At 31.1% G+C, this 14,016-nt stretch overlaps 2 protein-coding genes across 3 annotated transcripts; one reads left to right on the forward strand and one right to left on the reverse strand.

The window, feature by feature from the left end:
- Positions 1-7,803: 7,803 nt before the first annotated feature.
- LOC9314684 (homeobox-leucine zipper protein ATHB-6) lies at positions 7,804-9,460 on the reverse strand. Its single transcript, XM_021028596.1, has 3 exons — positions 9,189-9,460; positions 8,726-9,105; positions 7,804-8,577 (listed from the first exon to the last, which is right to left on the reverse strand). The coding sequence occupies exons 1-3, from the start codon at positions 9,253-9,255 to the stop codon at positions 8,095-8,097; spliced, it is 930 nt and encodes a 309-aa protein (XP_020884255.1). The 5' UTR covers positions 9,256-9,460; the 3' UTR covers positions 7,804-8,094.
- A 1,982-nt stretch (positions 9,461-11,442) lies between these two features.
- On the forward strand, positions 11,443-13,910 carry LOC9316511 (monofunctional riboflavin biosynthesis protein RIBA 2, chloroplastic). Of its 2 annotated transcripts, none has more exons than XM_002878571.2 (7): positions 11,443-11,765; positions 11,936-12,245; positions 12,326-12,547; positions 12,632-12,954; positions 13,057-13,186; positions 13,257-13,529; positions 13,605-13,910. In XM_002878571.2, exons 1-7 carry the CDS (start codon positions 11,716-11,718, stop codon positions 13,722-13,724), a joined length of 1,428 nt encoding a protein of 475 aa, XP_002878617.1. In that variant the 5' UTR covers positions 11,443-11,715; the 3' UTR covers positions 13,725-13,910. The 2 variants fall into 2 exon arrangements, with proteins under 2 accessions (XP_002878617.1, XP_020884637.1); XM_021028978.1 differs by having other exon boundaries at positions 11,594-11,765; positions 11,930-12,245.
- Positions 13,911-14,016: the final 106 nt, after the last annotated feature.

A 14,016-nucleotide genomic window follows, 5' to 3' on the forward strand; every position in this document is an offset into this window, starting at 1 on the left:
CGAAGACGAATTTTTTCTCGGCCGGCGTGACCTGATGCAACGAGATATTTAGAATATTTTTAAATATCTATTTCTAATATTTTTTAATTTATTAATTATAAACATTTTAGAATATTCTATCGATTTTAGGGTTTTATGTTTTATTATAAATAGTATTCTTTGGTCTCCTATTGTATTTAGTTGTTATTAAATTGATTAATCGAAAGATTTTAAAGAGGTTTTGATAAACTACTGTAAAAAGTATTCACAACCCAAAAGTTTTTACGAAAACTTTGAGAAAAAAACTCTCAAACCCTAGTTTCCGAACATTTTCAAAATCAAGGGATCTAGTTATATCCTTAGTTACTTCCGCTTCATCAAGTTTTAACTTCTTGACATGAAATATAAAGTAAGAGCTGATTCCTATATTCTAACATATGATGGTGATGTCTAGAATTGCATGAAATATTTTACAAAAATCTGAATAAAATAAGGAATTTACAACTTTTTTATATTAGAGTCAATGAAGAATTTTTTTCGGACAAAAAGATTGTGATGTTCGTATTTTTTTACTTTTTAGTTGATTTACTCTATAAATTACATTATACCTAAGAACACTTTTGTTTAACATACAAAATGAACTATGTTCTAAATAAAATATTAAAATTATTTCTCATGTAAAGATTCCGAAATCTCATGCATCAACTATTAAACTTCATTTTTAGTATAAATACATACAAAAGTATTGATCTACGTCAACAGTAGTAGAGTGTAGTCTGTTTTCTTCGTTTTGTATGACGTGTCGAACAATGAGTGGATAAATAAAGTGGTGAAATGGACGGCTGTGAATAGTTAGATTAGTTGAGCTGTCGATGATCGGAGCGATAAGCAAGAGGGGACCGTACACGTGCCTATCATCCTCCTCCTGCGATGTTTATTTTATTTTTATCTAAATTATAATCAAATAAATTAATACATAAAATATATTAAAATGTAACATTACAAACGTGATAGTGACAAATGGCTACGAAGAAAACGACATCTTCTTGATGCGTTTAAGGTCCCACGTCACATGGGTATGTGGGCCCCCTATATTTCTCATTTAGTTTTCGTATAAAGAAAGAAGCTACAGTGTGGGCCCTTCTTTTGGCAATTTGTCAGTATACAACAAAAAGGAAATTTATTTTATTATTATTATTATTATTATTAACTTTATAGTAGTATATATCACAAAATTTAGAATCATATTTTCTCTTATTTTTGTATTTTATTTTTAGGTTTAAGTGTTTAACAATAGAGTAGCAGACTAGTAACAGTGGAGATGCTCAATCCGGATTTCGATTCGGTTCAGTATTTTTGGGTTTTGAGACTTTCGATTTATGAATGATGGTATCCAAATTAGAAGCTATTGTAACCACTTACTATAATTTAAATAGATTTATTTCGATTCAAATTTTGTTTACAGAAAAAAAAATAGATTTATTTCGATTCAAATTTAATTAAATATCTTTCATTTTTTTTAAAGTTGGTTTAGCTTATCTTTAGACTTAATTTTTGAATAAAGAAAAATTAAATCTATTTAAATTATATTAAGATATAGTTTGGTTTCCGGATTAAGTATTTCGGTTCAAAACGGATTAGTTTATCCAGATTGAACATCTTTAGTAAATAGTAACAAATAATCCACTTAAACTTGAAAATATTATCACTTATGTTATAAATTATAAGCAAACTTTTAAGCCGATTTGGCTTGTAGTCTAATATAGTTTTTATTAGTAACAATTTATTATCAAACAAATTTATCATACGCGGCTTAATAATGATAAAATGCTTCAATTTTTCTTAATTTAGAAATATTAAAATTAAAAGTATATTATTGTATCAAATAATTATTATATATATATATATATCCAAAACGCATTAATTTGTGTCACGATTCATTTAGTTAGAAGCGCTTGAATTGGACAGTCAGTTGCCGAACATCTCCATTTCTTTTTTATTTTATTTTTTGGTGTGTTCCATTTCTTTTTTATTGATGAAGTCAACTACTTCAAATACTTTTAAGTTTAAATCACAATGTGTATCAACCAGAATTCGATCAACTATTTTTTTTTTTTCGTCTACAAATAGGATGAACTATTTTGATATATTAATTCATAATTCAATAATTTTACTGAATTGCATGGATTATAATAACGATCGTAGGTGTTAAGTATATTTATTTCAAAAACCACAATTTTAAAACTTGAGTTTTTTTTTTTTGGATAACCAGGGGGAATTAATAAATATCCACCTATCTAAACATTTTAAAGAGATTGACAAACAATACCTTACCTAATAAAGGAGAAACTAGTTAATATCACCATTCATTAAGATCTTGTCATTGTATTATTTATTTGAATGATTTTAAGATATTGTCCATACACATTGTAATTACTTTTGTTGTTGTCTATATTCTATAAGACTAGAACTCAAAATATTTTTTAGTAAAATAGGGGTTATGACTTATGACACTGTGCTAACATTACTACAAACTATTATGAAAATAATTCAAGTAATAAAAATATTTGAGGAGAAGATAAAAGAAAAATAGTGATAAAGATTACTGTGTCATTGCTAAGATGAGATTGCCTCAAATTCAGAGGCTATTCATGACGTGAGAAAAGCTTCTGAATGTGTCAGAAGGTTTCATCATCTTTATTTCTGTAAGAAAGTTTCTTCGATTAGATTCACTAAAAATGATGCTTCATGCTTCCACTTCACGTACGCGCACAATCACGACTGACGACCTTTTTCTCTAAAGCACCTTCATGATTTATCCTTCACATCCACCAATTACTATATTTTATTCTCTGATTTTATCCACCCATTAAAAAAAAGGAAACACTTATTTATTTCTTGGAGTTCTTGTTATTTTCTTTTACCATATTTAATCATTTATATAATTTAGAGTTTTTACATATTTTGGAGTTTTGTCTAAATTTTGATTCTATTAACAATATGTTATCATCTACATAATCTTCTTAGAATTATAGTTTTCTGGTTTATATCTCTTCTTAGAATTGATGTTAAGTTCCGGAGCAGCTTTACTTCTCAATATGAAGTTTCTCATTGGTTTATGAACCATTATAAATTGTGCATTTTGTTTTCATTTTTTTTTTTTTTTAATTTTCTTGAGAGTTGGTTTTGGATCCAAAAAAAAAAAAAAAATTAATCTTGTATCATGCAAAAACATATGAAAATTAAGATGGATTAACTCTAGTACCTTATGTACGTTAAGTGGGACTGTAATTGCGATGGAATGACAACAATTTTTTAGTACTGTATATTTCATTAATAATATTGAAATGACTAAACATATTGTATATTTCAATTCAACAAAATTATTAATGGTTATTTGACCTTCCCGTCAAGCTTGATTGCTTTCAGTGGTTTAAGTGGTAAGATATTCAAACTAAAATTAAGATTAGATCGAGTCACATATATTACATAGTTGTTGGTCCTTCATTATTTAATTTTTGACTTCTCCATATCTATCTAAAAATGGAAAAATTACTTTAGATGCTTTCTATAAACGAAGAAAAAATAGAGATATGTCGTGGTCGTGGGATTAGGAAAGAAAAGATGTATTTGATGTCCAATCACGTGTTCTCTTTCTCTTCTTCCTCCTTTTGTCCTATTACTTTTATCCTTCAATGTTTTCTAAAACCCCTAAATTCAACCTCTACTTTAACAAATTTCACTTTTTGGCCGCAAAATCTATAGGCTATATCAACATTGTATATAGTCATTCTATTTGGATGTGTTTGCCATAGACAATGTAAATCATTTGTATTATGAGACATGCATACGATGATACGAACATCGTTCCAAGTTAGGATTAGGCACTAAAACTTGTTATACGTTTATGCGTTGAGAAATTTGGATCCATTAGATCTTTATTTTCATCCCATGCTACTTACATTCATGACATGTAGATTCGAGCTTGAATTAGGTATTTTCTTTGTTAAATGTTATGGAATGTGTAAAATATCCAAATCACATGGTCTTTAATATATGAATAGTGAAATACCTAACTCAAAATATCAGAATGCTTAGTTATTATATTGAAAAAATATCTTAGCAGTCTATTTAAAAATAGTTAAAAAGCTAAATATCTGATTCAAAATAAATATCTCAATATCTTAAATAAAGAAATCGAACGAAACTATTTTTTGGATATCAATTTTTTAAAAATCTCGGCTATCCATAAATCTATAAACCTACGTACAAAAATATAATTGAATAAACATAAAACCAAACTGAATATTAGTTTAGATTAATTAGGTATTTAGTTTTGTTGTTGGTTTGGTTAGAGCACATGCAAATTTCTCCTAGACCATCTCCAACCTACTTCAATATTCATCGATCTCCAAACTTTATTTTGGAGTAAAAACCAAACTCCAAAATAAAATTACTCTATTTTGGAAAAATATATAGAGATATAGGTTGGAAATTGGAAATGCTCTTAGAAAAAAAAAGATAGAAAAGATCATTTAAAAAAGGTTTCTACAATGAGATCGAGGTTTAATTAGGTATTCGTTCAGAAAATAGTTAATATCGAAATCGAGATTTTTTCATTTTTAGTGAGTGATTATAAGTACTAATTTGATGTAACTTTGTGTCGGAATTTCATCAATTTGATATTCAAAATTTTAAGATAGTTGGTCCATAATGATTTCTAGTCTAAATTGATTGTCTATGTTCCTCGATGTAGTATGTACTAGTATATCCCCTAGACTCTATTCCCTAATCGTCGACTCTACTATATTGGGATTGTACGTACGCGTTGAGCAAACAATATTTACAACATAAATTTGTCTTTAGCTCCAATCACAAGAAACTTGCCATCCATGGTAAATGGTAAATTGGTAAACTCTTTTTTTTTTTTTTTGTGCAAAGTCACATATGACTTTGTGATTAAAATAGCGAAAAAAGAAAAAAAAAAAACATAGAGAAAAGTGACTATAAAACACAGAAAATCATATACATCGTACTGTTAAATCTAACACAGTGTAGTAAGATCTGATCATCGACATGTTTTAGTTGTTCTAACAGTAAAAAGATATAAAGAATCAAAGATGCTTAATTATTCTAATTAATTAGAAGATTCTCGTATTATTATTATAATGATCTTATTAGACGTGGTCCACAGCTTTGCCGGTTTACCTTTAAACATGATTAGTTTTCTTTTAACAATACACTGTTGGTTACACAAACCGAGACAACTCGAATTCGAATCAAATCAAATCTGAACAGCAAACCTAATGATATTGTTTAAATTCTAACGTTACACAGTTTTGAGAAATTTAAACTCGACACTAAAAGACCATGACATGACAACCTAGCCAGTAGTTTTTAGTTTTTTACTTTTTACTAATGATGTCATTGTGTTACGACATAAATTAAATCTGTATAATGCATACTGTTAAATGAAAAAAAAAAACTTAACAGTAACACTACAAGATGTTAAAAAGTATACCCAAAAAGATTATCAATTAATGCTATTAGTAAATGTCTGATAGTGGTATCGAATCTTTACTAGTATTTTTGAAATACATTTTTAACGGGTGGGTTAAATTGTTATCCTACAAATTTGGTATCCGACCCTATAAAAAATTTCCTTCATAAATCTTACACCGGATAGTTCATATTTTTATTAGATCGGGTCAAAACATATCCGAAATTATGAACCGGATATTCTATATTTAAAAATATAGATATTTAGAAAACTTGGTTAAGATTTAAATATACAATTCTCCTATCATCTTTGTTTGAGCATTTTTTAACTGTTTTAAATCGTAATATAATACATAAAGTTAAAAAAAAATCAATTTTTTCTGCATATATTGGGATTCGAAATTTTGAAAACGGATATAAATTATCTAATTGATGAAAATGTGTGTGTAACGTCCCATATCGGCTAAAATGGTTAGATATTGATTTAGAATCATAATATAAATAAGATCAAAATGAATCCAAATCCGAATGAACAAGAAGCTCAACTTAATAAGCATCCAAATTTAAAATTATATACCGTTTCATTCGGGTTTTTTGTTTAGCTGCTTAATTTTATCGGAAATGTTAAATTTTAAACTTTTAAAAAGATATAAATCATATAATTCATATATTTAAAATCAATAAAAGTTTATAATATTATGAACATTTGAACATATATAAAGAGTTACAATAACACGAGACGGGTTATATTGGTAGACAAATTTATATAACGGGACGAGTTTTTAAGAAGTTTTATATATAATGATTTATATATTTAAAATCAATAAAAAGTTTATAATATAAGAAAATTGAACATATATAAAGAATTAAAATAACATTGGACGGTTATATTGCATGATGGGGTTATATTGCAGGACGAAGTTATATTGCAAGACGGGATTATATGACGGGACGAGTTTGAATCAAAAAAGTTTAAAACATAATTAACCCGCTGCTTCAATACGGTTAAATCTTCATTTTATTGATTTTTTAATACCACCAATATTAGACATATCGAATGATCCTTATTAAAGTAAATTGTATAAAACAAAAATTATCTTGTGTTATACTGTTACTTAATAACAATTGTAAACTATAAAATATAAATATCTTATAAAATGATACAATTTGTAAATATTTTTATATAATATATATAACCACTAAATTTTAAAAATCACTAACTTTTTAAAAAATCGTTCGGATTAAAATCTAGTTATTAATTATTATTCAATGCTATAGTATTACAAATCGAGGTCGTATAAATCTTAAAAAGGTGGTACAAAGTCTTGTATTATCTACTTTTTACCGCCATTATTTTGAGGTGGTAAGAAAATAGTAAAGTATGTTTATTTTATTTTGATTTTAAAAGTCTTATTAAAATTTAAGTGTTCAATTTTTTTTGTACTTTCTAGATTGATTTTAATATATTTTAGTTATGAATACTGTTTACTAGTTATCTTACCACCATCTATTTACTAATTAGTAAACAGTATTCATTTTACTAATTTCTTTTCGTTAGGGCCTAGCTTCCGGGAAAATCTCGTCTTCCGCCGGTTTAGTCTCCAGAGACTTTCATGTTGTCCGCCGGCTTTAGTTTCCCTCTTTTAGACTTTGTATTCCACCTTGGTTTCATTACAAGATCAATAATAATAAAATTCTAGATGACCAAAAAAAAAAATAACTGCCATCTATTATCGTAAAATCAACCATTTTTTACCATCATTTTTTACAGTTTCTACTTATATCCCCACCTTTTATTGTTATCATTACTTCTAAATATTTTCTTACCACCTTATACAACTAATAAAATTATAGGTTACTAATTATAAATTAGATGTATATGAAAACAAACTTTTTATGTTCAATTAGAATTTTCAAGTTTAAATAAACCGAATGGAATAAAAATATAGGTTTGAACTAAATAAATGGTTGATGGCATGTATAATTTTGTTTTTCCAGTAATAAAAAAGAATAAATTGATTTATACTAAAGTTGTATTTTGAATCGCAAAACACATCATAATTCAAAGCATATTTAACCGATCTATTTCTTTCAACTAAAAAATTTTGGGTCTAAAGTTTGATCTATTTTACCCAAAAATTAGACTTAAACCTGAGACTTTTAACTGTTTTAGGTGCATTCTCTTTGGAAAAATCCCCTAATACACTAGACCTACATACACTTCTTTTTTTTTGTCAACATACAGTCACACATCTAATTTTATGATTCAAAAATTTATTTAAGGGTTAAAAGTGGTATAATTTAGTTTTTAAGGGTCGACTATTGTAATTTAAAGAGTCCATGCTGAATTTTTTTCCCTTCTCAATTTCTCTTTGATCTTAATTACAAGAAGTGCACGAAAACACCAAAGAAAAGCATAATTACAAATTCACCCTAAAATCATTATTCCCGCCCAGATTTAACCTTTCCTTAATTTTTCCCTTTCACCCTTCAATTTTAACCATTATTCCCATTTTACCCTCCTCTGTTTTTCCATCTTCTCCATATCGATTCCACAGAGAAGCAGAGAAGAAGAGAGCAAATAATCCAAAATCTCTTCCGGTGGTGTTTACAGCTTCAAGTCCAGTGATCTACGGTGGAGTACCAGTGTAGAGACGGTGGTTGTTGATCGGAAAAGAATTCACAAGCTTCTTCTCCACTCAGAAAGTCATCGTGATCCTCCGTCTGCTCCATTTTCACAAACTGGAAGAAATTACTGCCGGGAACCGTCACCGGAGCCGCCACAGTGACGTTGGAGCTGCTTTCTTCGTTCAGAAGAGCGCTTGAGTCGCTACTGTCTGAAGATCCAGCCGCGGCGGCGAATGAAGAAGCCGCCGCTTTCAATGGAAGAAGTTCACGTAGATCGGTGAAACTCCGGTAATTAAGACCATCGGAATGTTCAAGAAACTGTGGAGGAGACGACGGTGGTTCTGTAATCTTCTCCGGCAACGAAACTTCTTCTTCCTTAACCGAAATATCACTCTCCGTTGTTGTCGCCGCTAAGTTGTTCTCTTCTTCTTCTTCTCCTCCTCCGTTAAGCTTAGTTTTCAGTTTACTAATCTGCATCAAACCAAAAACATAAGTTTCAATTTTTTCATATATCTCAAGATTTGTAAAAAGTTTCAATTTTTAGTGTGAATCAAACAAAAAGTTTCAATCTTTAAACAAAAAGTTCCAATCTTTAAACAAAAAGTTTGAGTTTTTATACCTCTTGAAGGAGAGATTCATTGTCACGGCGGAGGGAATCAAAGTTATGACGGAGAGAATCATATTGAGTTTTAAGAACACCGTAATCTTTCTCAAGCTGTTTTGTCTTCCACCGTGCACGACGGTTCTGAAACCAAACAGCAACTTGACGAGGTTGAAGACCAAGTTCTTGAGCTAACTTAACTTTCCTCTCAGGCTCAAGCTTATTCTCTAACTCAAAATTCTTCTCCAAAGCTTTAACTTGGTTAATGCTTAACCTTCTCTTCTTCTCCGACAAACCCACGTGTCCTCTTTCTTCAACTATAGCTTCTTCTTCTTCCTCGTAACCTTCAAGCATCGACTGAAATTCTCTCCCACCGTATCTTCTTGGACTCTGCTCATCTGTTTTCATAAGAAGCCAAAATTAGAAAAACAAAGATGAAAATTAAGGGACTTGTTCTGAAAATTAGCTTAAAACTAAGTACCTGTGGAAGTTGTAGGACATAAAGAGATGAGACCACCCACGGAATCTGAACTACTTAATCTCTTCATTATCAACAATCTTTAATTACTATGAAAATTTGGAGTTTAATGCGTAGTTGTACTTGATGATCTTAAACCCATCAAGAAAAGAGAAAAGTTTGAAGGAAGAGAGAAAGAGAAAATGGACAGAAATTAAAGACAATGGAGATTCTTCTATATACAGAGAGATGAGAGAGATTGGGGTTGAGCGTTTTCCATATGAACAAGCTTGGTTTCACACTTTCTCTCAGTTTAAATAAACTCAAAGCTTGGGTTAGAAAGTAACCATGGTTAAGTAGATCTTGTGTTGGGTGTTTTTTTGGTAAATGAAAATTTGTTAAAAACTAAAAATAATAGTATATTCAATACTCTCGATTGCAATTTGAGGGGGTCCACCGGCTATACCCAGTTTTCTTCCGGTATCACTGGAACTCGTGTGAGAGAAAAAAGAAAAATTCTTTTAATTAAAAAAAAAAAAACTCAAACGGATATTATATGACTCGGCTCAAATCGACTCGGCTCGGCTCAAGCTATACGTGGAAAGGATTCTTTGCTACGACACCGTATTTATCTCGCTTCCTTTTTTTTTTTTTATATGTTTGGATAATCGGAATATTTCTAAAAATGGTTTTTCACCACCGTATTATAATTATAGAGTAGATGTGCTTCAATTTTTTTTTAATCATCAACTAGACAACTACGATAACATCACAACATTTTACAAATATTTGTTTAGAAGTTTTATAATAGAGTAAAATGTTGTGATGTTATTCGGGTATTCCTATGGTTTCGGTTCCTGTCCAGTTCGGGTATTGTCGGGTTCGGGTCGGTTTGGATAATACCCGAAATTTAAAATCACTTTACATACTCAAATGATCAAGTAAAGAGAATAGAACATCAAACATGACATTTAAATACTAAATCCAATCCAGAATAACAAAGATGACTATTTCACTGTTAAGTATTAAGAATAGATTCTAATTATCTATATACATATATAAACATGTGTATTGCATATATATAAGTATATAACTATATAAGACTATATATCTAATTATCTATATACATATATAAACTCAAACGTCAAAAGTCACAAGACCTAAAACCTAGGACATACATATAAGTATATAACTATATAAGACTATATATCTAATTATCTATATACATATATAAACATGTGTATTTCTTCGGGTTTGTGGGTACCCTAAATGGGTAACGGGTAATCCCCGACCCGACCCGATACCCACGAGTAATCCAATACTCTACCCAATGAGGTAATTTTCTAATACCCTAACCCGCTCCAACCCGATTTTTTCGGTCCGGATATCGGTTCGGGTATCGGATCCGGGTTTTTTGTCCATGCCTAGTTAATTGCTAAAACCAAGAATGCTTTAGAGTTACCGGAAAACATTTTACAAAATATTTTTGTCTTATTGGCATGGTAATCTAATCATCATATCTTTGTTAAAGTTGTAACAATTGGATTATATGCGTTTTTATTTTCTCTAACCCCTTAAAAAAATTATAATTAAAGTTGTGGGGTGACTTTCGTGGCAATGGAAAATGAGACAAGAGCTATTGGGCCTCGGTGACAGCAACAAGAATGAGTTTTTATTTTTTTTTATTTAGGTTAGGGTCTTTGATTCTGCAGTATATATGGAAAGTTTTTGGGTTAGGTTCTTTCATTTTTCACCTTATAAGTTTCTATATCCGGTATAACCCCCTTGATAATATAATTTTTATTTATTTATAAAATGTAAATTATATTCTTTTAGGTATAACATCTTCTTAATTATAATCAAAACAATCGTTTCTAGTAGATCGAACTAACAACCTTAATATTAAAAATAATTTTTGTTTTATTTGAAAGATGAAAATGCAACAAAATCTACAAGCTTCTATTAATCCCATTGTATAAAGACTAATTTGATTCGATTATAAATTTATAATCAACATAAAAATCTATAAGAATAACAATATACATAGACCATAAAATCATCACAATCCGTAATGAAATTTGTTCGGAGGATATAAGAGACATACCAATATATTTATCAGTATGTAATGTTTACAATTTTGTTTTTCGTTTAATAATTAAATTAAAATCCATATAATGACTCAATTTTCTATTTTGATACAATGCTCCATTCTTGTTAGAAAAAGAAAGAGGAAAATTGTGAAGTAAGGTGTAAATTTGGTGAAGAAAATCATTATCCAATAAAAAATGTTTGTGTGATAGAAACGTAAATAAAACGAGTCAAGGCACCGACACATGGGGATTTGTGTTTCCACGTAATACGACATCGTATTCAATTCCTAAACGACGCCGTCTCCACTCGTGCTTATCCATAAATGGAAAAATATCTACGCAACTGCCACGTCAGCACAGAAAAAAAAAGATCACCGGCAAAAAAACACAGTGATTCTATGGCGGTGGTTCAGTCTCTTCGAAGCTAAGCTCGTCGTCTTTTTCTTAAAACTCCGGCGAAAATGGCGTCTCTTACTCTCCGATGCGACTCGACCCATCTTTTTCCTTCGCGGTAATCATTTCAATTGTAATTCTCTCTGTTTCACTGAATTCGAATTGATAGTTTTCGATTAGATCTGTTTTGGATTCAATTGGAACACATCTCTATGTGTTTCTTCAATCGAATTGGGTTTAGGTTTAGGTTTAGGCATTGATGGAACATTTGTCTCCATGATGTTTCAGTGATGTTGTCAAGAGAACAAAACCATTTAGAACGAGCTTGGTGTGTCCTAGGATTATATCAAAGAGGTTTATTGTTAGAATGAGAGTGATATCTGAGGAAGGAGATGTGTTCTCTTCCTCTAAGAGTAATGGATCATCAATGGGGGTTGAGATGCAGCCGGATTTGGTATCGTTTGGAACATTAGCAGCTGAAATGATTCCCACAACAATGGATTCTCCTGTTGTTGAGGATGAAGAGTTTGATTTAGATCGACCTACTGATGGATTTGCGTCTATTCCTCAAGCTATTGACGATATACGACTGGGCAAGGTTTGTGTTAGTAGCGATAGTGTTGGATTTACTGTCTAATGAGAGGATTTTAAGTGAGAAAGCTTTGCGTTTTCTTGCAGATGGTAGTTGTTGTAGATGATGAAGATAGAGAAAACGAAGGAGATTTGATCATGGCGGCATCGTTGGTAACACCTGAAGCTATGGCTTTTGTTGTAAAGCATGGGACTGGAATCGTGTGTGTGAGCATGAAAGGCGAAGACTTGGAGAGGTTAGAGCTTCCTTTAATGGTGACCCGAAAGGATAACGAGGAAAAACTCCATACGGCCTTTACGGTTTCAGTGGTAAAGTAAAAATATGTTTTTTCCTTAGTGTTGAGAAAACCACAAGACCCTTTGTGATGAAAAGAATGTTGAAATCTTTGTCAGGACGCGAAAAAGGGAACATCCACAGGTGTCTCAGCTCGTGATAGGGCGCAAACAATATTAACCCTTGCATCAAAAGATTCAAAACCTGAAGATTTCAATCGTCCTGGTCATATATTTCCTTTGAGATACAGAGAAGGTGGTGTTCTTAAAAGAGCAGGGCATACAGAAGCCTCTGTTGACTTGACTGTTTTGGCTGGTTTAGAACCAGTATCGGTTTTATGTGAGATTGTAGATGATGATGGTTCCATGGCTAGATTACCAAGACTCCGCAAATTTGCTCAAGAGAACAACTTGAAAATAATTTCAATCGCAGATTTAATCAGGTACAATACAACTACTTCAAGATCAGCTACTGGTGTTTGGATTAAGAACACTCAATTACTGATGTTTTCCTCTGGATTTCAACTGCAAACTTTTTCTGGTAGATACCGAAGGAAAAGAGAGAGACTGGTAGAGTTTACTGCGGTTGCGCCTATACCGACAATGTGGGGACCATTCAGAGCACATTGCTTTAAGTCATTACTTGATGGAGTTGAGCACATTGCAATGGTCAAGGTAAGAATAAACCCTATTTGAAACCATGCAAGACTTCCGTTTCTTATAACCCATTATGATAAAAACACAGGGAGAAATCGGAGATGGGAAGGATATTCTAGTGAGAGTACACGCGGAGTGTATCACGGATGATATATTCGGAAATAGCTCCGGTGGAAAACAGTTAGCGATTGCAATGAGACTGATTGAAGAAACTGGGAGAGGTGTTTTTGTCTACTTACGTGGTCCTGAAAGTAAAGGCATTGATCTAAGCCATAAGCCTCGTACTTACAACACCAATTCAGATCAAGCCGAAGGTGTTTCATTTCCCGTTGCTTCACGGGAATACGGCATTGGAGCACAAGTAATGATAAAAACATTGAATCTTTACTGTTTCTTTTAATAAATAGCAAAGAGTGATCAAAGATTGGTGATGCAGATTCTAAGGGATCTTGGAGTTAGAGAGATGAAAGTGATGACGAATAATCCAGCACATTACGTTGGTCTTAAAGGCTATGGTTTATCAATTTCTGGTAAGGTTCCACTCGTTACTCCGTAAGTGTTGGTTTTCCTTGGGGAAAAATATGACCCGTTATTTGATTCCGACACGTGTCGGCCTCTATGAGTGACTTAGTTTGTTGTTTAGTTGTGGTTTTGGCGCCTAAACCATGTGTCTGATTTTGTTTTTTTGACCTCCATAAATATATCAATAGAATTAACTTTAAATGGTATTTTCCTCTGCAAATTTTACCTGAGAATTCGTTTTTTTTTTTTTGTTAGTAATCAAGTGATCATTACTAACATTTGCGTTCGATATAATTAAGTGAATTCCAGTCACGAAAAAAGAAAAA

This window comes from Arabidopsis lyrata, assembly GCF_000004255.2.
Source record: "Arabidopsis lyrata subsp. lyrata unplaced genomic scaffold ARALYscaffold_4, whole genome shotgun sequence".
In the NCBI taxonomy this organism is placed as follows: Eukaryota; Viridiplantae; Streptophyta; class Magnoliopsida; order Brassicales; family Brassicaceae; genus Arabidopsis; species Arabidopsis lyrata.